This window comes from Callospermophilus lateralis, chromosome 3, assembly GCF_048772815.1.
Source record: "Callospermophilus lateralis isolate mCalLat2 chromosome 3, mCalLat2.hap1, whole genome shotgun sequence".
Classification (NCBI taxonomy): Eukaryota; Metazoa; Chordata; class Mammalia; order Rodentia; family Sciuridae; genus Callospermophilus; species Callospermophilus lateralis.
In genome coordinates this window covers 176,165,506-176,189,441 of record NC_135307.1, presented here as the reverse complement: position 1 = coordinate 176,189,441, position 23,936 = coordinate 176,165,506, and the positions used below count along the sequence as shown (strand labels likewise).

At 43.8% G+C, this 23,936-nt stretch overlaps 2 protein-coding genes and 1 long non-coding RNA gene across 9 annotated transcripts in view; 2 read left to right on the top strand and 1 right to left on the bottom strand.

The window, feature by feature from the left end:
- Positions 1-11,503, top strand: part of Ncoa6 (nuclear receptor coactivator 6) — a 91,510-nt gene extending 80,007 nt beyond the window's left edge. For 5 of the 6 annotated variants that reach the window (XM_076851725.1, XM_076851724.1, XM_076851728.1 and 2 more), the window contains 3 exons: positions 377-413; positions 4,036-4,184; positions 10,973-11,503. In XM_076851725.1, the coding sequence (XP_076707840.1) occupies positions 377-413; positions 4,036-4,184; positions 10,973-11,016 (230 nt within the window). In that variant the 3' untranslated portion in view covers positions 11,017-11,503. The remainder of the gene's footprint in view (positions 1-376; positions 414-4,035; positions 4,185-10,972) is intronic. The other variant, XM_076851726.1, reaches the window with a different exon arrangement.
- Positions 11,504-12,811: 1,308 nt separating this feature from the next.
- Positions 12,812-21,314, bottom strand: Tp53inp2 (tumor protein p53 inducible nuclear protein 2). 2 transcript variants are annotated; one of them, XM_076851729.1, is made up of 4 exons: positions 21,094-21,314; positions 17,288-17,461; positions 16,586-16,874; positions 12,812-16,216 (listed from the first exon to the last, which is right to left on the bottom strand). In XM_076851729.1, the coding sequence occupies exons 2-4, from the start codon at positions 17,409-17,411 to the stop codon at positions 15,964-15,966; spliced, it is 666 nt and encodes a 221-aa protein (XP_076707844.1). In that variant the 5' UTR covers positions 17,412-17,461; positions 21,094-21,314; the 3' UTR covers positions 12,812-15,963. The 2 variants fall into 2 exon arrangements, with proteins under 2 accessions (XP_076707844.1, XP_076707846.1); XM_076851731.1 differs by having other exon boundaries at positions 16,586-16,754.
- On the top strand, positions 20,974-23,565 carry LOC143395784 (uncharacterized). Its single transcript, XR_013090810.1, has 3 exons — positions 20,974-21,375; positions 21,698-21,924; positions 23,345-23,565. It is a non-coding gene; the product is annotated as an uncharacterized LOC143395784 (long non-coding RNA).
- Positions 23,566-23,936: the final 371 nt, after the last annotated feature.

The window sequence follows — 23,936 nt, the reverse complement described above, 5'->3', positions numbered from 1 at the left end:
CATGAGGGTGATGGTATTTTGAGAATGAAAACAGTCTTTTCTATATGAAAGGAAGAGACTTATTTTACTAACTTAGTTGTAGCTGGGTGAAATATGAACCAGGCACTGTGAAATTTAGTTCTGTTGATCCAAACAGGATTATTTCACAGTATGAGTAGAAATAAAAATAGACCAAGTAAGTGTCTTATATTCCCAACAAACCAAATTGGGTTCATGCCAACTTTTGTCTCCATACCATTTAGGGTGAAACCCTGGGCATAGAGACCCATTAGCCTAATTAAGACATTCAGAATTGTCATAGACACCTAGCATCTCCCTGTGGACATTTAGACCAGCATCTTACACGTCTCATGTCTGTCCTTTGTATTTTTGACAGAACTCGAGGCAAATGCTGCCATAGTCTCTGGACAAAGGTAAGATGATCATTTCTGCAGTTAGCATGACCATAGCATAAGCCTCTTTGAAGGGTGTCAGCTTTTGTAGTCTTTAAACCTATTTTCACCTTGTCCTTTTCCTGCACTCTTGTAGCAGTCTGTTTTACTGCTCATGTAGAGAGTTGCTATGAGTCCTAACCCTTCAGAGGTAAGATTTTTCTTGATAAAATTAGGTGGCAGAGTCAGTCTGTCTACCATTTGTGGTTGTTCTGAAAACTGAATAACATGTTTAGCATTCAACATGGAAAATAAATAGTAAGTGTTCAATGTATGGGAGCTGTTGTCCTAAGTGTCACTAAGAATTCTTGTATTCTACCATATGAAGTATATCTGTTGGATCCTCAAGGAAAAGAGAGAGAAAGCCAGGTAGGGTCTGACCCCATACATGGTTTGTTCTGTTAATTATGCAGCCCCACATAATTTAACAAAATGAAGCACATTTGTATCTTCAACCTCATTAGCCCCATGGAGAGAAATGTCTTCCAAATGTCATTCTTTTTTCTGTGTGTAAGAGTATGGTACTGGGGATTGAACCCGGGACCTCATGCATGTTAGAAAAGCACTCTACCACTGAGCTATATCCCCAGCCCTTTTTATTTTTCATTTTGATACAGAGTCTTACTAAGTTGCTAGCCTCAAACTTTGTTCCTCCTACTTCAGCCTCCCGAGAAACTGGGATTACAAGTGTGCACCACCATGCCTGGCTAGTCATCCCTTTTTCATCTGGGAAGGAACTAGATAAATTTTAAAGAATTTCTCATATTTATACAGCAACTTAGTTTATAAAACTCCTTTACAGTCATTTTCTCATTTACTCTTCTTATCAGCCACATAAGGATGCAATAATAGCCAACATTTATTTGAATTCTATTTCTTGTCATACTCTGGGCTACAAGCTCCCTAAATGTATTATCTCACTTGATTTTTACAGTGTCTATTAGGAAAAATAAATTCTAATAAAAGAGGAATCTAATAACTGAATTGTCCAATTCACGGATTTAGTAAAGGATGAAGCTGAGATTCAAATACAGTCTTTCTGACTCCAGAGCCTTTACCTTTAATCTCTGAATTGTAGAAGGAAAAAAAAAATATGGATTTACAGATCTAGAGTCTGATGCATAGAGAGAATTAAATATCATAGCTGATAAAAGTATCTTTCCAACTTGACCCCTGGTCATCTGATTCCAAATTCAATGCTATTCCAGCTTTATCACTCTGCCTTGTCAGGTTTCATTTGGACTGAGCCAGTGTTTGAATTCATTTGCATTTCTCAAAATACACCAACTATTTGTCTAGAGAAAGAAACTAATCAGACAAAAAATACCTTATGGGTATTTGTTTCAGAGCTATCTGAGCATTAACCATATAAACGTAAGGACATTATTACTTTGGCGTTTGTTTTACCAGCAGAAAGAGGCCCCCCCCCCATATAGAATCTTCCTTCCTCAGAATGTTTGTCTTCTGGGATCCCAGCCAGAAAGGCATCCTTACAACCTCTAAAAGGAGGTGTTAATCCCCTTGACTTGTAATTCCACCCCAGCTCCAGTCTAGCCTGTCTTTGACTTGCTTCAGCTTGTGTTTGGGTGTGAAGTGGCTGTTGTACTTAAAGCAGGGTAGTAAACAGTGTAGCCTAGTTCCTACCCGTGGTACTACTATGAAGGGTCTTCTGGTAGGAGTGAACAGTGAAGGGGAATAGATAACTGGTAATCACCAGTTTGTAACCTTTTAAGTATCCCAAAATCTAATAGAGCACCCAAGACATTAAAATATGTGCTATATAATCTGATGGGAGCTAAAGAATACCAGATACAGACTGTGAACTCAAAAGACAGAAGAGATGAGGCCTAGGTTCGATTCTCAGCACCACATAAAAATAAATAAATTTTAAAAAAAAAGACATCAAATTCAGATCATAGAAATTCAAAGAAAATAACTTACCAGGAAACCAGTGTTCCTATAATTCAGTAATATTCACTGTATGTATTTTAGTTCACCATTTTCTAGTCCTCTTCACAGACCATACAAACAGATATATTATGCCAAATATATGTGTGTGTGTGTGTGTGTGTGTGTGTATTTCTTATTCATTCATTCATATGTAGACACTTATATACTCAATATATATTGTAATGAAAATAGAATTTTATTATTCATAATATTGGTAACTTTTTCCCCCACATAATTATCATGAGACCCTGTCTCAAAATAAAAATTAAAAAGGGCTGGTGATGTAGCTCAGTGGTAGAGCATCACTGGATTCAGTCCCCAATATGAATGCTCACAGACACAAATAATGATCTAAGTTTATCATAAAATCATCTTACACAACATGATTTTTCATGATTGCATATGGATGTGCCATATTTTAGTTAATCTATTATTGTTAGGCATTTAGGTATTCTGTTTCCACTAGTACAAATAAAGCATTTTAATATCTTTGTGTGTAATTAGAGCTCTGTAAAAAGATTTGTTTCCTGGGCTGGGGTTGTGGCTCAGTGGTAGAGCGCTTGCCTAGCATGTGTGAGGCACTGGGTTCAATCCCCAGCATCACATAAAAATAAATAAATTAAATAAAGGTATTGTGTCCATCTACAGTTTAAAAATGCTTTAAAAAAAAAGATTTGTTTCCTAAGGCAAAATAGAAAGTAATTTCTGAGACAAAGGATTTATGTCCGTTTTTCTCAACTTCAACATCATTTACATTCTGGACCAGATAACTCTTTCTTGTAGAGGACTGTCTTATGCATTGTAGGGTTATAGCAGTATACCTGGCCTCCATGCAAAGGATGTTAGTAGCACTTCTCCCAAGTCATGTCAATCAGAAATATTTCCAGAGGTCTACACATGTAGCTCAGTGGTACAGCACTCACCTACCATGCATAAAGACCTGGGTTGAGTATCCAGTTCTATTAAGAAAAAAAAAAAAATGTCTCTAGACATTGTGAGAGGCAAAGTTGAGAACTATTGAGTTTATACTCCATCAGGAATGTATGAAAATATTTTTTCACTCTATCTTCAATAATAATAGATCTTCACATACTAAAAAAGGAGGCTTGAGATTGGGACAATTAATACTACCTAGGTAGCAATGTATTGTGAATGTATTTCCATAATGTGACTTGTACCATTATCTGACTATAACAGACTCATAGTAAATGCCAATATAGTTTGCAGTGTCCTAGATTTTGGATGCTGTTTAAGTTATTAGCAGTTTTCAAACAACTTATTAAACACAAAAATTGTTTAATGACTCAAAAAAATCACAAAATCCAAAATCTTAGTTTTTAAAGGGAAGTATTATTACTTTAGGAAGAGGGATGAGGAAGTTTTGGGGGAGGTTTGTCCTCAATTCTTAAGTCTGTTACCTGTTTTGAAGAATTTCACCAGCAGGTGCTTTAGTATTTATTTTCTCTAATGTAGCAAGCTAGACTAACTAAATTCTCAATAGTAGAGAAGTTCATGCTTATTGTTCCAGTGGCAGAATATTTTCTCTCCAGAACGAGATAATCTCCTACCTTATGAATGAAACACTCTGAAGAGTCACTTTTAGTGTGACTTGTTTCCTTCACCTCCTTGGAAACTTTGTGCTTCCCTTTGTCAGCAGTGAGCCAAAAGAGATTGTTGAAAAGTCCAAAACCCCAAGCCGAAGAAACTCCCGAACTGAAGAGCCAACTGTGGCTTCTGAAAGTGTGGAAAATGGACATCGTAAGCGATCCTCCCGACCTGCTTCAGCCTCCAGCTCGACTAAAGGTTAGCAGTGGACTGTGGGACGATGCATGGTAGAGGAGGAGGGTCTCTATCACAGCAGCAGAGGACTTTGTTCTTCTTCACTCTTATCCCTTAAATTTGTCAGGTTATTTTGATTTCTACTACTTGTTTGATCCTTTCTTTGTTTATTCATTTAACTAAATGTTTTGAGTGTGTGTGCACAAGAGCAACAAACACTGCTAGAAAAACAAACAGGGCAGTTTGACCTCACTTTAAATTCATGGTCACTCACCTCAGATAGGTCTTACATATGGCCCAGCCATCTTTCTACAATTCTGTGATCAGTTCTCTTATTAATTACTTCGCTGAGAAAATGGAACTTTCAACTTCCCACTACTAAGACATTAATTTACTAACAGCCTTCTTTGTTCCTACCACGATAGAGTACTGGCCAAGGCCAATTCCTCCACCTGTGCCATTGATCCTATCTTTTGTGACCTCAGGAAACTTATACTAACAACATCCTCTTCTCCATTGACTACTGTCTAATTTTTAAATTAACTCTTCTTTTTGCTTCTGTGACCCAGAACTCTCAATCACTTCTGCTTTTTCTCTGGCTGCTCCTTATCTTTCTCCATATCCAGCTAGTAGATATTGACTTACCTCAAACTTTGATCCTAAGTCTCCTTTTCTCTTTAATGAATATTTTCCCCCAATTGGTCTTTATACCTTCCTCCTTTAGTTACAACCTTTTACAGATGAGTCTAAAATTTATGTTGCTAGCTGGGCATGATTGTACCCACCTCTAATCCCAGCAACTCAGGAGGCTGAGACAGGAGGAGCTCAAGTTCAAGGCTAGCCTTGGCAACTTAGTGAGATCCTATCTCAAAATAAAAATAAGAAGGACTGTGGGGATATAGCTCAGTGGTAGAACACTGCTGGATGCAATCCCCAGTATCACAAAAAAGAAAAAAAATGTATTTCTAGTACATGTAAATGTATTTCTAAGATCTCCTAGAGATCTTAGACACTTGTGATTTTCACCTCTGATATCAGGTCCTCTTATACTATTCCCCATCTCAGTGAATGCAACCAATGAGTATCCATTAAGCAAGACTTCCCTGAGAGCCCTCTCTCTCTCACCCTCACATCAGATTCAATCCAAAAAGCTGTTAATTTTATCTCGGGTGACCTAAATCCAGATACTTTTTTCCAACTCCATTGCTGCCCACTATCATAAAACCTTTCAATGATTCACCATTGTAATTAGGATTAAAGTCTAAAAGCCTCATCATGATTCACAAAGGTCCTAGGCAGTCTAGCCCCTGTCATACCCCCTCAGTGTTATCTCACCTCCTCAGCAATTAGGACATGCTGTCCTCATCCCTCTCATCACAAGGCCTGTGCATATGTTATAGCTGTTGCAGGAAGTGCTCTTCCTACCTCTCTTCTTTTCCTTAATGTCCCACTCTTCCCACTTACCTTAGCTCAGTTGTTACTATTGTGAGGGATCATAGCACCAGGTTCTTCTCTGTCATAACAACACAGCTATAATTTTATTCCTGTTTGTGTAATAGGTAATTATTATTAGAGCAGGAGATCATGTCTACTGATGATCACCACTGTTTGTTCACCATTGTATGTCTAGTGCCTAATCAGAAAAGTGTCAGTCAGTAATTATTAAATGAATAATTATCTAACAAATATATAATAAGAATTTACTACTGCTGGGGTTGTGGCTCAGTGGTTAAGCGCTTGCCTAGCATGTGTGAGGCACTGGGTTCGATTCTCAGCACCACATATAAATAAATAAATGTCCAACAACAACTAATAAAGTATTAAAAAAAAAGAATTTACTAGATTCCAGACCCAGGGGTATAATAGTGAAAAGACATTTTTTGTATTTCACCACATTGAAAGATAAATTTTAATACAGGGTGTTAAGTGTTAGATACTATGATGGCAAAATCACATGGTACTATAAGAGCACATGGGTAGGATCCTTGCTTCTCTACAAGGTCAGAGAAGACTTTTTTAGAGAAACGAATGTTTAGCTGAAACCTAAAGACTGAAAATGCTGTGTGTATTCAGTGGAGTATTCTAGGCTAAAGATCTAGCAGGTGCAAAGGCCCAGATCTGAGAGAGGGCCTGCTACTTCATGCTCTCAGGAAATATGCTGAGCTTGACTAGTTTGTAGAAGAGCTGGAATCCTGGCCGAGTACCTGCTATCAGCAGGACTGCTGAGAAATGGCCAAGTACCATTTGGTACATACAGATCCTAGCATACCAACACTAGACATCAAAAACTGACCTGAGGACTCAGCTGTTGTTGGCAGTTCATGTTTCTGGGCAGGAATGTTGTAATGCCTCAAAAGTGTCCCTGGAAGTAAGCCACAAGTCTACAGGTCATATATAGGTAAAACAAAGATAGTTAAAGTAATAATACCACCTCACTTAGGCCTGCTGGAGAGTGAGGGGAGAAGTTACAGAGCCTTCTTTCCTTCCAGTCATACTATGTACACCACAGGCAGGGTCCTCTTACATATCCTCACTTTAGATACAGAAATGAAGCCAAAAACTTTCTTTCTCCTCCTAATCAGAAACTTCTTTGGAAAGAGCATGCCTTTTGTTTGACATAACCAAGTATTGAACTTGAAACATGAAAGGAAAGGTGTATGGAGTTCCATAGGAAAATCCACCTCCCCTCAGTTCTGCATATCCTTATAGCCTTTCACTTTCCTAAAGAATTAACATCTTCTAACCAATTGAGTATGGTCTATATTTAATTACTTTTAAACAAACAGCCAGGCATGGTGTGCACACCTATAATCTCAGCAGCTCAGGATACCAAAGCAGGAGGATTGCAAGTTCAAAGTCAGCCTCAGCAATTTAGCAAGGCCCTAAATAAGCAATTTAGTGAAAGACTGTCTCAAAAATAAAATAAAAGATGTCACACACCAGAGTTTTGGAAACTTGGCCTGAGCCCAGAGCCTCAAGGTACTAATAAAGTAATTTACAGTGCACCAGAAAGAATTAATCTCAGAAACAGCTGGGACAGATGCTCAAATTAGAACCACTCTGCAGAGAACTGCCAGCCAAGAAGAGCTGGAAAGCTAGAACCATCTTTCCAGCTTTTCTGAGGGTTGGAGGGTTGGGAGGTAGGAAGTAGGCCTACATACTTAAACTGGTTATGGTTCCAGGGTGGTCATAGTTATTTTCAAGTGCCTAAACATTGAGGCTTAACAACTGGCCTAGAAGAAGCCATAATGACCCTCCCAGGCTTTGTGATCTTTTTGGAGGGGTATGAGTAGTGTCTCTCTAAGGATGGCAGAATTCCAGCTAGCCCCAAGAGTCACCACCATGTGTAGATCACATCAGCCTCAAGCCCTGAGGCTTTACTCTTTCACTGGAGGCTTTACTCTTTCACTGTCCCAGAATTACTTTTTAAATTAGATATGAGTACCATAATTCTTTGGGGTTTTTAAGAGAAAAAAATAGGTCCTGAATCCAAATTAAAGGATTCTTTAATTTAATCATATGCATATTATTTGGCCTGCTGTGTTGTGTCCAAAAATGTGAACCAAGCCATAAGATAACTTCCTATGATTGAATTTCAACCCATACCCAGAAATTGATCACAAAATATCAAGCTGTTTTCTAAAATGTACACATCTCAAATTTGGAGACACATATAATGTTGCCTATCTGAAATACAAATTATCTTCCTGCAGAATCTGTGACTTTTCCCAATTTTAGAGAGGGGAAAAAAAGATTTGTCCTTTTTGCACTTAAATGATTTTGGTCATATGTGCACACACAAAATCATAAACATTCTGTGTTTCTTTGGGATTCTTTGTTTATTTGTTTGTTTGTTTATTATGGAGATGGAACCCGGGTGCTTAACAACTGAGCCACATCTCCAGCCCTTAAAATTTTATTTAGAGGCAGTGCCTCACTATGTTGCTGAGGCTGGCCTTGAACTTGCAATCCTACCTCAGCCTCCTGAGCCACCAGGCTACCTTCCAGGGCTTGATTAGTAGCTCCAATATGAAGAAAGTAGAATTAAGATTTTCGGGCTGGGGATGTGGCTCAAGTGGTAGTGCGCTCGCCTGGCATGCGTGCGGCCCGGGTTCGATCCTCAGCACCACATACAAACAAAGATATTGTATCCGCCGATAACTAAAAAATAAATATTAAAAAAAAAATTCTCTCTCTCCTCTCTCCCTCTCTCTTTAAAAAAAAATTAAATTAAATAAATAAATAATTTAAAAAACTTTTCAAATATACAGATTTGATTAATTAAAGCAGACGTTTATTGCCAAAATGCAGTGAGCATAATAGATACATCTTGTGGGAGAAAACCCTGAATGACTGCCTAAAACTGGTCTCTTTTATAGCATCATTTAAAAAACAGCCTTGAGCCGTGTTAGATGGCTCATGCTTGTAATCCCAGTGATTCAGGAGACTGAGACAGGAGAATCTCAAGTTCAAAGCAACTTAGTGAGACCCTATTTCAAAATAGAAAATAAAAGAGATGGGCATGTACCTCCGTGGTAAAGTGCTTGCCTAGCTTTCCCAGGGCCCTGGATTTAATCCCCAGTACTGCAACAACAACAAAACAACATTATCAATATCCTGTCAGATGAATTGTCCTCTGATTAGTAAAAACTAATAAGTAAATCAGAGAGACTGATTCTACCACATGAGACAACATGATCTCCCAAGTAAGAAAATACTCATCATATTGGGGGGAAAAAAAATGAGGCTTGGGGCAGTGGGGATAGAATCCAGGAGTAATTAACCCAGCCCTTTTTTTTTTTTTTTGAGAGAGAGGGAGGGAATTTTTTAATATTTATTTTTTAGTTCTCGGCAGACATAACATCTTTGTTTGTATGTGGTGCTGAGGATCGAACCCGGGCCGCACGCATGCCAGGCAAGCGCGCTACCACTTGAGCCACATCCCCAGCCCCATAACCCAGCCCTTTTTGTTTTATTTTGAAACAGTATCTCACTAAGTTGCTGAGGCTGGCCATTATGTTTTTGCCATTCTCCTGCCTCATCCTGCGGAGTCCCTAGGATTACAGGTGTGTACCACCTGGCACATGGCTTACACATGGAAATATTCATCAACGGAAGAATGAAAATATTGCACAGGCACCTCTTGGAAAGTTATGTAGGTCTCATTTCTTAGCAATTACCATAGCTAACAGCAGAAAAAAAATTGTGTTTACATATATATGGGAGTCTGTGTTCTCAAAATACTATGATACAGGACTGGGACTGGGGCTCAGTGGTAGAGTGCTTGCCTAGTACGTGTGAGGCACTGGGTTCAAGCCTCAGCACCACATAAAAATTTAAAAAATAAAACTATTGTGTCCATCTCCAACAAAAAATATTTTTTTAAAAATTATGTTACAAAAGAAAAGAGAAAAATTGCTTAGGAACACCAAACCTAACATGCAACATCAGAAAATTTAGCCTAGTTTCCAGAAATGGGTAAATCTGATTCATCAGCTACTCAGAAGGCTGAGACAGGAGGATCACAAGTTCAAGGCCAGCCTGTACCACTTGGTGAGACCCTGTCAAAAAATAAAAAGGTCTGGAGTATAGATCAGTGGTAGAGTGCCCCTGGGTTCAATCTGCAGTACCACACACATACCAAAAAAAATTTTTTTTTTAAATATTTATCTGTTAGAAGCATTTGTTCCCTTTGATGAGAAACATTTAAAATATTTTTATATTAAAACAAAAACATCTACAATGGAGCAGCATGAAAAATAAATGACTTTTTTAGTCAATTAAGATTATTTAAAAATTTGGAGGGCTGGAGTGGTTCAGTGGCAAAGCACTTGCCTCACACATGTGAGGCACTGGGTTAGATCCTCATTGCTATATAAAAATAAACAAAATAAAGATATTATGTCCATCTGTAACTAAAAAAATATTTTTAAATAATGTTTACATTTGGAGAGCTTTAAGCTAGTCATCATACTCTGCCATAGGAGAACTTTGTATGGATAAGTTTTTGAGAAAATGGTTAAAATCTAAGATTGATCTAAGAGAGCTGGGGTTGTGGCTCAGTAGGAGAGCATTTGCCAAGCACTTGTGAGGCACTGAGTTCAATCCTCAGTACCACATAAAAATAAAAGCATTGTGTCCATCTATAACTTTAAAATTTTTTAATTGATTTAAGACACTGATACAAGAGAAGTTAAAGGAATTAAAACATAAGTCATTCCCTTTTATGTCACTGTTAACCTGTATATGTTACTAAGTTCCCATCTCTTCCATGTAGCCTTCAAGCTTACATGGGCTCAGAGAAGGCTGTTGCTTATTCTGAAGAGTCCCTTACTGCAAAACAGTAGCTTGGTTCCAAAAGGAATCCAAAGTCTGATTTCTAGCACAATTTATTTACTTGCTGTGGCATCACTTACTGACTCTGTACCAAAAGCACTGTCAAGTCTATCCATACTTTATTGAGTGGTGGCAACTGGTTAGGGAAATTGTGGGGTAATTGCCCAGTTAAAAGGGCTCTCTCCTTGCCCTGCCACTTTTTCCAGCAGGGTGAGTATTTCATTTCCCACCACCTGTATCACATTTCCCCAGTTGCCAGGCCCTGGTATGAGGTCCACATGTTCTTTCCACATAAGTCATCAGGTAAAGCCATGACTTTCTCCATACTGAATGCCCCTTTGACTGATTTGTACTCAGTTACACTAGACCACACTTTGAAGCTGCACTTTGGTCAGTCCTGGTTGTTGTGAACTGCCTAACGGGCTGAGTGGTGAAGAGCTGTCTCAGCTGAATGTGTCCTTCCTTTTCCCCCACAGACGTAACCAGTGCAGTGCAATCGAAGCGAAGAAAATCCAAGTAAAACAAGCTGGACGGTGACTTGATACTTGTAAATGTGTGTGAATTTTACAAAGAGCAATTTTGAGCTGTGACTTTTTTAAATCTATTTCTGTACAGTTAGTCATTTTAATAATGTGGCCCTTTTCCTAGTCCCTGCAAGCTGTTTTTGTAAAGTGCAATGGGGAAAAAGCAGGGTTGTTGAGCCCTTTTGGTGTTGCAAGATGAAGTTCAAGATTTTTAAAATGTTGCCATGTATTGAGAGGAGCTAATGCCATTATAAATGTTATTAGTTTTCACATTTCCTAAGCAGCCTAGAGTACAGGGTGAGCATTTTTAGGTCCTCTAATGATGTATTGTGCTGTGGAAGTACTGTGTGTGAATAGCCGTAGCAGGGGCAAAAGCAATCTTGTCATTTGGAAATGTTGTAAATAATTTTATTATATAGTGTTTTGGATGTATTTGTTGTAGAAATGGACCAGTGAATAAAGAGAATCTAAGGGTTTGTACAATGTGAAATATTGAATGTGCTAAATAAATGTCATTGTCATAGAACATAAAGGTACGTTATTAGCAAGGGATCATTGGGAGAGCAAGCTTTCCTTGGATCATAAATGAGTAGACATAGCCTTCTTTGTGATTTAGAACATCCACATGAAATGCCCACCTGGCAAGTTTAGGAAATGCATATGCTTGCTCACTCAATTCCTTGGCTTTAAAGAAACCAGCCCTGTTCAGCCCTATACCAGGTACTTTGATATATATTGGTCAAATTTCTTTGTGTTGTAAATAACAATCAGCTTAGGATCAAAGGCCACCCAAAATTTTCTAGAGATAGGAAACTTAGCAATTCAAATGGCACTTTCTCTCCACCTCATATATCTGCTTCTCCTCCATGCGTGTGACAGATTGCCCCAAACAACTATGTTTACATCTCCTCCATTCAGAAGGTAAGCCTAGTCTGATCACCAACATTCTTTGTACCAGCATCAAGAATTTATCCCACTAGGGGCTGGGGTTGTGGCTCAGTGGTAGAGCACTTATTTAGTACCTGTGAGGCACTGAGTTTGATCCTCAGCACCACATAAAAATAAATATATAAAACAAAGGTATTGTGTCCATCTACAACTAAAAAAAAAAAATTTTTTTTTAAGGAAATTATCCCAGGTTTCCACCTTTAGTCCAATTCTGTAGTTACTTGGGTAACTCCTAAGTTAAAGGGGTCATTTTCTGTTATATATTTTATTAGAGATGTCTACCACACCCTACTCTTTAGTTACCATATATCTTATCTGTATGAGGCCTAAGAATGACTTGTCATCAACATACCCAATTTTTCCCTTTTTGACTCAATTCTTTAAAATTTGCATATTCTCTAAAGCCATCTGCTTTTGCTCCAGTCCTTCTCCCAGCCTTCAGGGAACTCCAGGGCTTGGGACCCTGTCCATGTCTCGTGTGGTCTTCAGCCTTTTTGCTTTTTCCTCCTAGGAACAGACTTTCCCTCCAGTGGCTCCTTGCCCTTGCCATAATTGAGTGCCCAAGACCAAAAGAGTCGGTGACTCTACTCTGTCTTGCACTTATTTTCATCTCTGTTTCAACTCTTAATATATATGTCTTTTATTATAGGGATCCTCTAAAATAGTTTTTATGAGTCAGACCCCACATTATGTGCCTCCATTCCCAGCAAGTTTATCTACCCTTTTCATCTCCTGTATAACACACACACACTGCCAGCTTAATAATAATACCCTATGCCTCAACTGTGCTTGAGATTAGAGAGTGCTTCTCATTCTTTAGCTCAACTCAGGCAGAAAGCATAATGTGCTTTAAATAAATTTTTTTATTTGTTTTTCTTTATATTATTTTTTTCTCCCATAGAGGAATAGCATTACAGTCTAACAGAATCCTGTTACACACATACACAGGCATGCCACATGACCAGGTCGAGGTGGTTGTGTCCTTGAGTCTGTCGACACATCACAACACAGTCAACCAAAGTCTCCTTGTTTCAGCCAGTCTCAACACAAAACACCCAACAGGGATGTATTTAATATGTTGGTTCCATCTAGGTGGCAGGGTAAAGGGGAAGATATTAAAAGTGGGTTATGGTGTGTCTGCATTCACTCTCTTCACACAAAGCTGCATGGATCTGGAGAGGCATCCAAGAGCTTTGTGGGGTGCTTGTTGCACCTAAGACATTATGGGTCACAGCAGATTCATCACAGGGTTCCACTCAAGGGGCTGAGGGGCAGGCATACTCCAAAACAGCACCAAACTGCACTCATACACACATGGTGCCCTGCTGGGGCTAGACTGACAAAGGTTAAAAATTGACACCCAGCTCAAGGGAACCACTCAAGACTTATCGGGAAAAACTGGAAGTCACCCTTTGATGTAATTGGGACTCACTCTAGAAATGGGTCCCTCTGACATCCTTAGTTTTGGCAAAGTGCTGGTAATATCAACATTAATACTTACAAACTGGTACAAACTTCTCCAGGATCAATGAAAACATCAGTCAAGACAGACTCTCTACCCACTCTCCTATCTAAGGTTGCATAGGACTGTGAATTCTGGTTCCCTCATGTGTTCAAGTTCTGTAGTTTAAGAAAAAAAATCCTGAAGCATGCTCAAGGTGAAAGGCACATACACAGTCAATGCAGTATGACAAGGTCTGATGCTTCAGGAGTCAGACTAGAAGGAGACTGAGTAGTGTTGGTTCTTAGAAATCTATACATGATTAAAATATTGCCACACTCAAATGCTACAGAATCTATAGGAAAGTACAAACAAAAATTTATAATGAGCCTTGCAACCAGCTAGGTGATAGATTGGATGGTTCTAGAACTACAGGAGCCTCCATAAATATAGGTAAAGGGCAGGGCCTTTTGAAATTTAGGCCTAATGTTCTATCACTCAAACTCTTCCCCCACCAACAAGATCATGGGCGCTGCCCAGAACTGAGCCTTGACCCCAGCTGGTGTTGTGTAGGCAAGAAGGTTGGAGGGATTCAGCTCTTGAAGTGCTGAAGACCCTAAGCTGGCTGTGAAGTGACTAAGGGATAACTGGAAGAATAAAAGTTGATAGGTTGTAACTGAAGAACTTTGGGAAAGGAGCAAGGTTATCAAATGTGAGAGCCCTAGTGAGCTGGCATAGGGACTTTGATCTGCTTTTAGTGTCAGTTATACCTTGGGATAGGAGACCCCAACAGGGCTTCCTCTGTCCCCATCCCAGCATCCACGGGGATACTCCCTTCCTACTCTACATGTGCCATGGGAGGTCTGGGGCTGTAGGGACAGGGAGAGCAGCTGCCTTTGCCCTCATGGGAATGCAGAGTTTTCTCCAACCCCAGCTTGGCTGTGAGGCCCGGAAACCTGAAATTGGGGTGAAGGGGAAGACCTATGTTAGTATGTAACAGGAAATCTTAAAAGTTTCAAGGAAGAAAGAGCACACACTAGAAAAAGACAGCTAGAAAGAGAATGGGAAGCAACTCAGGGCATCCCAAGAGGCTGTTGCTGGTGTCTGAGCCCAAAATTCAATCCCACCACAAGAAAGGGAAAGCTGGCTGCCCCTGTCCCCTGTGTCTCACTCAGGGATTCAGGTTCTTTCCTCCAGGTAGTACTGGAGAAGAAGGGGAGGGGGACCGTAGGGCACCCATTTCTCCCCAGCAGCCTAGAAAGGAAGAGCCCTGTGGGAAAGAAAGAGGCCCCTGAAGGCCCTGAACCTGGATAGGGAATTTTTGGGAATTGCAGTGGGCTGCTGACCTCCAACCCAGGAGTGTTTATTAGCCATAGTGAGCAGGGTGTGAAATACAAGGCCAGAGGCAAGATGAAAGGCTGAGCTGTCAGTCTTGGGATGGCTTCACCCCAAGGCTTGTCCTCTTTAGCATTCTTACTTTGGGGTGTGTATGCCCTTTCCCTGCTTAGAACTCCTCTGGCCTGTGTCTCCTAAGCTAGTTCTAGCACCTTGGGCATGTGAATAGTTGACCAGGATGGCAGGCCTTGCCCAGCTTCTACTCCTGGGGGAGCATATCAAGGGTAGGGTGGCAAGGTACTAAGCCCCTCAGACTCAGGGGCCTGCAGAGGGCAGATTTCAGAAAAAGATTTGGAAGTGAGATTATAGGAAAGAGAAAGTGGGGGCAGACTCCAAGTTACAGCAAGAGAGCAGGGCATGGCCTCTCTGAGCAAGCACAGTGCCAGCTCCCATGGTACCCTGCTCCCTATAACTTCTCAACTTGTCTGTCCTCTGTACATCTCCGGTAGGCTGTTTCTTTCCCTTGATTCCCTCCACCTCCTCCCTCTAACTCACACCTCACTGTCCTCTTTCACATACATTACCTTTCCAGGTCTAAACAGCTTCAAGGAGCCCAGCCCTCCACTCCCCACTTCCCCAGGCAGAGAGAAGGGAGAAACTAAAAGCAAAACCCTGAGCCTGACCCCTTATTGGAGGGAAAGAATAGTGGCCCAGGCCCCACCAGTTGTACCTGGTCAGAGTTGGGCTCAGAGTTCCCCCTCCCTTTATCCATATTGTGAGGGAATGAATAATAAGGGAGCCAGGAGTAAGTGTAATGCCAAACATGAAAGGGTGAGTCGTGTAAGGTGCAAGTTGAAGATGGGGAATGAGCCAGATCAGGGTGGAAGAGTCTCTCAGAAATAGGGGTGGGCCAAGAGGGCAAAGGTGAAAGGGAGGGACAGGGATGGAGGGCCAGAGAATTCGGAAGCATGAAAGGTCCAGAGTGGGGAGGATGGAGGATAAAATGCTGGGGAGGGTGAAAGGAGCTAAAAGGATTCAGAAGTGGATTAGAGGATCAGAGATGGGGAAGGAAGAGCCATCACCCCACCTCACATACTCTAAGGAGGAAGGGAGTTGTGGTGCAGCCTGAAGCGGCGCCCTCCGCCCCTCCACCAACATACAGGCTGCCACGGAGGGGACTGACGGGGATCCGGGGATTAGTGGCGCAGCTGGCGGACACTCAGTAGTTGAACTGGTGCTGGCAAGGCTGGTAGATGAAGCTACCCTGGTGCTTAGGCCGGCGCGGACGGCTCTCACGGGCGCGGTTCTGCCGTTGCACCGCCTTGGCGCTCAGCGCATGGCGCTCAGCCCGCTGCCGGGCCCGCTGCAGTCGTCGTACCTGGCCAGCCTTCTCCAGCAGTACCGCCCGCGCGGGCAGAGGAGCCGCGGCGTGGTGCAGGACCCGGGGCTCGCGGCGGGCGGTTGCCAACTCTCTGCAGGGACAAAGCGGGTCTGGGTCAGAGTGGCACATGGAGGGGTTGGGGGACTGGCATCTCGCTCCGCGGTCCCCAGTTCCCTTTTCTTGGCGCACTGTGGTGTCTGCCCCAATCTGTATTGCCCCCAGCAGCCCCACCCCCTCGGCCCCAAAGCCTCCCTCCTCAAGGATTCAAACCCGGCCCAAGCCTCTCAACCCAGCCCAAGAATCTCAGCCACGTAGCTGCTAAGCTCCGCCCGGCCACGAGGCCACACCTCCCATCTGAAAGCCCAGCCCATAGGCCCCGCCCCTTGTCTCCATACACGCCTCACTCCCGAAGGCTCCAACAAGACTCTTAGGCTCCAGGCTCCGCCTTCCGCTCACTCACCCTTCTCCGAGGTCGCCATCTGGCAGCGCAGCGTCTGGGTGCGGGGAAGGGGGCCCAGGCTCCAGCACTATGGTGCTGCCGGTGACGTAAACGGACATACTGGGGTGCTCGATGAGGAGGTCCTCCAGGGGGCTGCTCTGGAGGCGGGTGGGTCCGAGGCCGGGCCCCTCTGCAGTAAAACAGGCGGGAGGGGTAACAAACCAGCTCTCGTCCATCAAGGAGGGCGCGGGCGGAGGGCGACCCGCGGGGGCAGAGGCGGCCCCAGGGCTGGGGGAAGCCTCGTAGCTGTCTACGGGGCGCGGGAGAGGGAGCCATGCGGAGGAGGGAAAACGGCGGGGAGAAGGGGGACAGACACACACACACACACCGGACACAAGGGGCGGGGAGAGAAAGGGCAACGTTAGTCAGATCCGCAGCCCTGCCCGCCATGCCCACGGAACACCCTCAGACCAGGAGGCTCGCCCTGCTACCCTGATGTGTGGCCCCAACACTGAGCCGCCTGGAGACAGCTCAGGCTTGCAGGGTAAGGGACCAAGTTACCCCACCTCCAAGGTCACTGCCTCAGCTCGTTTGACCAGTAGGTTTGGGGGAACTCTCAAATCCCCAAACAACTCCTTTCCCCTCCACTGCTGTCCCGTCGGCCCTTTCCAATGACTTCACAGGCTGAGGAGTTTGAGTTGTGGCCCCCGACTCAAGTCTCACCCGGCAGGTCAATGATAAGCCAGCCGTCCACTTCATCTTCCTGGGAGACAAAGGCGTGGGGATAGTCGGAGTCTTCTGGTGGGGAGGGAGTACTGAAGAAGAGGCTGGTGAGGCGCTGGAACATTGTAGGGCAGTGAAGCGGCCTCAAGGAGGCGCCCTATGGCAGTGCAAAACCTGGGGTTCATAAAGAGAAGTCAGTCACTGACTGAAATCCACCACCTGGTATCACCCCTATTCCCCAGAGCAGCGATAAGAGTACAGGCGAGATGTGTGGGGAAGCTTTTGAGGTGTGAGCTTTCTGCATTCAAGTCCAGGCTTTTCTGAAAGTCTTCTGTTATGAATTTAGGATATTTATTTGTGCCTTAGTTTTCTGATTTATCAAATAACAATGATATCCCTTTTTTCTAGCCTTTATAAAAATTAAACGAACTGGGCTGAGGTGTAGCTCAGTGGCAGAAATAAGCTTAACATGCTTGAAGTCCTAGGTTCAGTCTCCACCAAAAAAAAAAAAAAATCATTGTACCCTCCTCTGGACTTTAATGAGAATTAAATAAGCTAAATGCAGCATAATGGCCCACACCTATATCCAGCAATTTGGGAAGATAAGGCAGGAAGATTGCAGGTTCTAGGTCAGCCTCAGCAACTTAGCAAGATCCTGTCTCAAAACAAAAAAATAAAAACGCTGGAGATGAGGGCTGGGCTTGTAGCTCAATGGTAGTGCTAGCATGTGAGGCACCAGGGTCAATCCTCAGCACCACATAAAAATAAACAAAATAAAGGTATTGTGTCCATCTACAACTGAAAAAAAAAAAAGGTGGGCTGGGGATGTGGCTCAAGCGGTAGCGCGCTCGCCTGGCATGCGAGCGGCCCGGGTTCAATCCTCAGCACCACATACAAACAAAGATGTGTCTGCCGAAAACTAAAAAATAAATATTAAAAAATTCTCTCTCTCTCTCTCTCTCTCTCTCTCTCTCTCTCAAAAAAAAAAAAAAAAAGGTTTTTTTTAAAGGCTGACGATGTAGCTTATTGGTTCTGGTTCAGTCCCCAGTAACCCCCACACACACACACACATACAAAGAGCTAAACATTTATAAAGTACTTAAAACAATTCTGGGCACATAGTAAGCACTCAATAAACTAACAAGCTCATTGTTATCACAAGGTGCTTTAGGGATATGGAGTGATATGATATGTATTACAGGCTCTGTCAGGGAAATTCTCCAGAGGATCACACATCCAATCTGGTCCTTGAAGAGTAAACAGAAATTCTCCAGGCATGGAACAAATTCCCCATATTGTGATTGTTTATTATCATCATAATAATATAACATTCATGTACCAGGCACAATACTAAACAGCTTCATCTATATTACCTCTTGCAATCCTTATACCAAAATGTGGAAAGTGGGCATAATTACTCTTATTTTACATGTAAAGAAAATAGAAGTAAGGTGAGGCTTAGAGAAGTAACTCAACTTGCCCAAAGTATTATAGCTAGTAAAAGGTGGGATTTGAATCCATGCAGTACCCATGATCACTAGAGCCCACTGCCTTTGCTGGGTGTCTTTCTGGATTAAGTATTTTTAACTTGATGACTGGGGTCATGGTCTCTGGGTATTTTTCTGAGGAAAAAAAAAGGGGGGGTCTTGGTTTTCATCATTTCCTCAACAGCATCTTTGATCCTAGAGACTAAGGAGACTGTGTAATTTGAAAAGTTATAGCTAGGAGAAATGCCACAGAACTGCTACCATCTTGCCATGTTATTGGGCAAGCCTCAGATGTGTCTATCAGATGAGGTGTGAAGATTCTATGCCCACAGGCCCTACCCACTCTAACCTCCTTTTCCCAGGCTCCTGCTCAAGGGCAGCATCCTTGACTAGGAGGAAGATCAGGTTGCTTGTTCCAATGAGGCAGCAGGTCTGCAGAAGGTGATGACAGAGGGTGGGACCTATCAAATCCCAGGACCCCTTAGGATGAACACTGAAAGTTGGACCAGGACCCAAGCTCTTAGCCTGGGTGAAGATGTGAAATAAATCCCCTCTTGCAGAAATAGAGACAACAAAGTAGTGACTATAGATCTGCTCTTGGCTCATTTTTCAATCTGGGGTTCAGAGGGAGACTATAAATGCATCCAAAACACACAGCTAGATAGTGGTGGAGCATTCAGTGCAAAGTCAGGAAGTCTCAACAGATAATCTCCAAGAATATAAAGATGCATAGGAGGCAGGGAGGTCAGACAGGGACCTTGATCCAATCACTGCCCCTCTGTCCAGCCACAGAAAGACTGGAGTTCCTGGCATCAGGATTCAGCATGCCTTTACCAGAGCATTCACTATGTACCAGAACCTGCAGCAGACCTCCTCAGTTACAGACAGATTGAGGTAAGAGAGGCTCAGAGGTCACAAAGTGTGAGTGACAAGCAGCACCAGACAGCCAGTGCCCGCCCCCTCTCTTGATCACTGGGGGAGCCTCTTGAATTTCTTTCCCAGCCCTGCCAACTTCCTGGTTCTCAAATTCCCAGCTCTGCTCCAGGAAGAGCCATTCCCTTTAATAACTACAGCAGCTGTGCCCAGAATAGCATTTGAGGCCTAAGCCACCTCTAGTCCAGCCCATCCCTAAGCAAACTCCAGCCTGGGATGGGGCTCCAGGTCCAGCCTCTAGACCCATGCACTTGGAAAGTCCAGAATCTCTCATCCCCTTTCCCCTACCCTTATGTAAGCAAGGAGAGGGGGCAGTACAACCCTCTATAATCACTAGTACTATGCCAGGTCACATACCCTCCTAGCTGACAAGCCAGAGTTGGGGAGGTGGTGAGCAATCATAGAGGGAACTCTCATCTCACCATCTATCTTAACCAAATCAGCCCTGGAGATACCATGAGGCAGTTGATAGCTCACTTTTCTGTGATCAAAAGTTGGCAGAGATTTTACTGGATTGGAAGGAAGAGAGCAGAGGGGTCAGGGCAACCAAAGGGGACCTAGATCCCCAAAGATCTCCTAGAATAAGGGCAAAGAATGAAAAGATCTAATTGGGATGATGCTGAGTCCAAGATACGGTCCTCAGGGGAGAAGGATGTGTAACTTTTATTGAACTCCTAACTCTGTACATGCCTGGCACTAATGCCATTCATCTGTCACTCAATAACATGACTAGTTAGTTGACTGTGTCCTCTAGTAAGCTACCTCCCTTCTCTGGGTCTCAGTGCTTCCTTCTCTGAAATGGGATCTAAGACACCTCATGTGAAGCCTAGGAATGACATCAACTAAGGCGCCGCACACATGTCAGGGATTAGGAGGATGTTATTGTGTTAGTCCCCGGGGGGCGGAGCCTGGAGCAAGAGAGGGGATTCCTCCACCATCTGGTGCTACTCCAAAAGACCTGGAATAGGAAGACCTCCTAGATCCCCTGACCTGGACATGATGTGTCGTCAGAGCCTCAAGTCGCAAGGAGAAAGGGTATCAGAGCCTTGACCCCAACCCCGAGATTAGCCCAGGAAACCGCAGAGCCCTCTAGGGCCCTGCTAGCCTTTCAACGTCTCTCACCCTTGGTCCCGCCCAACACGGCGCCCACCGGGTCACCGGAGGACAAACGACCCGAGCCTGGGGGCGGTGCTGGCCTTGGTGACGTCTCAATGTCATATGCAAATAGTGCGACGTCAAGGTCTACCGGCGCGCGGCAACCAATAGGGAGCCCGGAACGCAGCCCCAGCTGCCGGCCGCGGAGATAGACAAAGGCCCCGGCAGAGGGGGCGCAGGGCGTGTCCCCGGGCTCAGGGAGCCCCGGGGCCCAAGTTGGCAGGGACTCACCTGGGACCCGGAGCGACGCGGCAGGCGGGGTGATGCTGAGGTAGTTGTACAACGGGGCGTCCCAGGGTAGCAGGCTGTTCACAGACCCGGCCGCATCGCGGGGACTGGATGGGGAGGCGCGGGGATAGCGGTGGGGTGCTCGGAGCTGCTGCGCTCACCCGCGGGGCTTTGAGTCTGTGCAGCCGCTGCGGCGGGGCTCACGGCACAAATTGGAACGTCCAAACAGCTGATTGTGACATCACAAAGGGGCCCGCCCGCCGCGCGTCACTGGCCGCCGAAGAGGTATCCAATCCCAGGCTGCGGATTCCCCACTCCCCGCCCCTCCGCGGTTTGTTGGCTAGTGACTCCAGTTCAGAAGCCGCAGTTAGAGCCTCCGGTGCCGCCTGGAGAGGCTAATGCCAGAGGGTTAAATCTCTACTCCCTGCCACTTGCAGACCTCTCAGTGAAGGCGATCCCCATTCCTTCCTGGGGAATCCTCCTCTCCCGGCTTTCTCCCAGCGCACTTACCCCTCCCACTGCTCCCGTATCCTTTCTCCTGCATACTATGCCCAATTTCCCTGATCTTCCGACACATTGTCTGTTTTCCCACCCCATTTTTCCTCAGCTCTCTCCCCGGTTCAGCGGGGGAGCACCAGCAAGTGAGGGGAAGTTGGTGAAGCTGACGTGAACTTGTGCAAAGAATCGGACTTAGAGAGGAATTGCTCTGGGCTGAATAAACATTGAGCTAGTACCGCTCTGTCCTGGAAAGTTTACACGCCCTGTTGAATCCACTGTTGCTACCGGAACTGGACACAAGAGTGACAGGGACAGGGATTATAAATCCCGATTTAGGTATGGAGAAATTGAGGCACAAATATCATTGTTAGTGTATGAATTCATATCCACTAATGCACTAAACACACACGTTAAAAAAAAAAAAAGGCACTATTGCCACTGCCAATTAGTTGATATTTATAGAGCACTTAATTGTGTGCCAGTCACTGTGTTATCGTTTTTTGATCTTCACAACACCAAATGTATTATTTTAGTTAAGGAGTCAGACCCAGGGCTGGGGATGTGGCTTAAGCGGTAGCGCGCTCGCCTGGCATGCGCGGGGCGCTGCGTTCGATCCTCAGCACCACATAAAAATAAAGATGTTGTGTCCACCGAAAACTAAAAAATAAATATTAAAAAAAATCATTCTCATTCTCTCTCTCTCTCTCTCTCTCTCTCTCTCTCTCTCTCTCTCTCTCTCTCTCTCTCAAAAAAAAAAAAAAAAAAAAAAAGGAGACAGACCCAGAGAGCCCAAGTAACTTCCTGAGGCAGTTAAGCTAAGGTCAATGGCAGAGCCAGGAGTTAATCCTTTAGCTTCCAGCCCTGATGCTCTCCACTCTTCATCTGCACCTCAGGGTGCTTCAGCCTCCCAAGGGAAACCTGGCTTCCAGTCCTGTCTATGCCCCAAACTTGCTGTGTAACCTAAAACAAGTCATGTTACCTCTTGGACCTCAATTGCTTTATCTGTCATATTTAACATATTCAAATTTTCTGAGCTGACATTGTAAAATTCTCTCTAATTCTCTACCCTCAGGATTCTGCCAATCTCAAACTCTAGGCCCCAGTTCTCCCAATATCCTGTAGGTAGAGACCACAAATACATATTCTCAGAATCTCCAGAGCCAAAGGTTCTGTCTTCTCTCAGTAGAGAGCAGAACTGGTGCGTGAGACTGGGAAATACTCACCTGGCCAGTAGGAGCTAGTCCAGAGGTTCATGTTCTGGTGATAAAACCCTGACTCAACCTAATATGCAACCCCCAAGTGAGGACTCAGCCCTAGTATCTCAGAGGAGCCAGGATATAATACCAGGAGACTTTCGGTGAGGGAGGGAGTAGCATCCTATTCTTTAGAATGATGTCCCTAAAGTGTCTACATTCCTGCAATGCTGAACCTCTGCCTATCACACCCACTTCCTGCTAACTTTATACCCTACATTGACCTCTTTGCTGGCAAACTAAATTTATCCCTAACTAAATAATCCCTGTTCTTTCATACCACATTTGTTTAATCTATATAGAACCTTATGTGGTTCATAAGCCCCACACTCCTAATACAGCATTCATGGCCCTCTATGACCCAGACCTAGTTCTCTCCTGCTTCATTTCCCCCCTTATTCTCATCCATGTACTTTGTGCTAAGGTTAAACTCCTCATTGTCTCTTTAGCATTCTCACCTCCTAGCATGCCTTTCTGAAATCCATGTCTGTCTTGTCTTCCAGATTCTACTCATTCCTTTTTCTAGGTAGTCTTCCTTGATCTACCCATGTGTCAATGGCCACCTTGATGCACAGGCATTTGTTTATTCAGTAAAAACAGTAAGTAACCAGGAGTGCTGACATACTATAGACCCAGCAGAAGCAGAAGAATTGTTTGAGCCCAAGAGTTTCAGGCCAACCTGGGCAGCATACCAAGACCCTGTCCCTTAATTTTTAAAAATTTAATAAAAGATAAATATGCAAGTGATGATACCTGAATGTGTATGTGTCTTCCTGAGGGGATGATGGGCATCCCAAGGGCAGAATCATTTTCCGTTCACTTCCCCACTCAGTCTGCAATGGGTCTGGCACAGAGTGGACTTGAATTCAAGGCTCAGTATTGCAGACTGAAGCTCATGAAGGATGGTTGGCATAGGATTCTATACCTAGACCCTCTATGATGTTACAGGCAGAGTTCGGTTCAGCACCAGGTTCCTGTTCCACAAGCCCAGAGAAAAGGGCTCTTGGCATACACTCTGGTGCCCTAAATGACCTGGATTCTATTTCCAGTATTAAATGAACCCCATGTACAGTCAGCTAGGCAGATTCCAGTCTT

Coding starts and splice junctions, on each gene's coding strand:
- Tp53inp2 (XM_076851729.1), bottom strand. CDS start 17,411: ATGTTCCAGCGCCTCACCAGCCTCTTCTTCAGTACTCCCTCCCCACCA. Junction 16,875..17,287: donor GCTTATCATTGACCTGCCGG/GTGAGACTTGAG, acceptor CGCGCCCCGTAG/ACAGCTACGAGGCTTCCCCC. Junction 16,217..16,585: donor GATGGCGACCTCGGAGAAGG/GTGAGTGAGCGG, acceptor TTGTCCCTGCAG/AGAGTTGGCAACCGCCCGCC.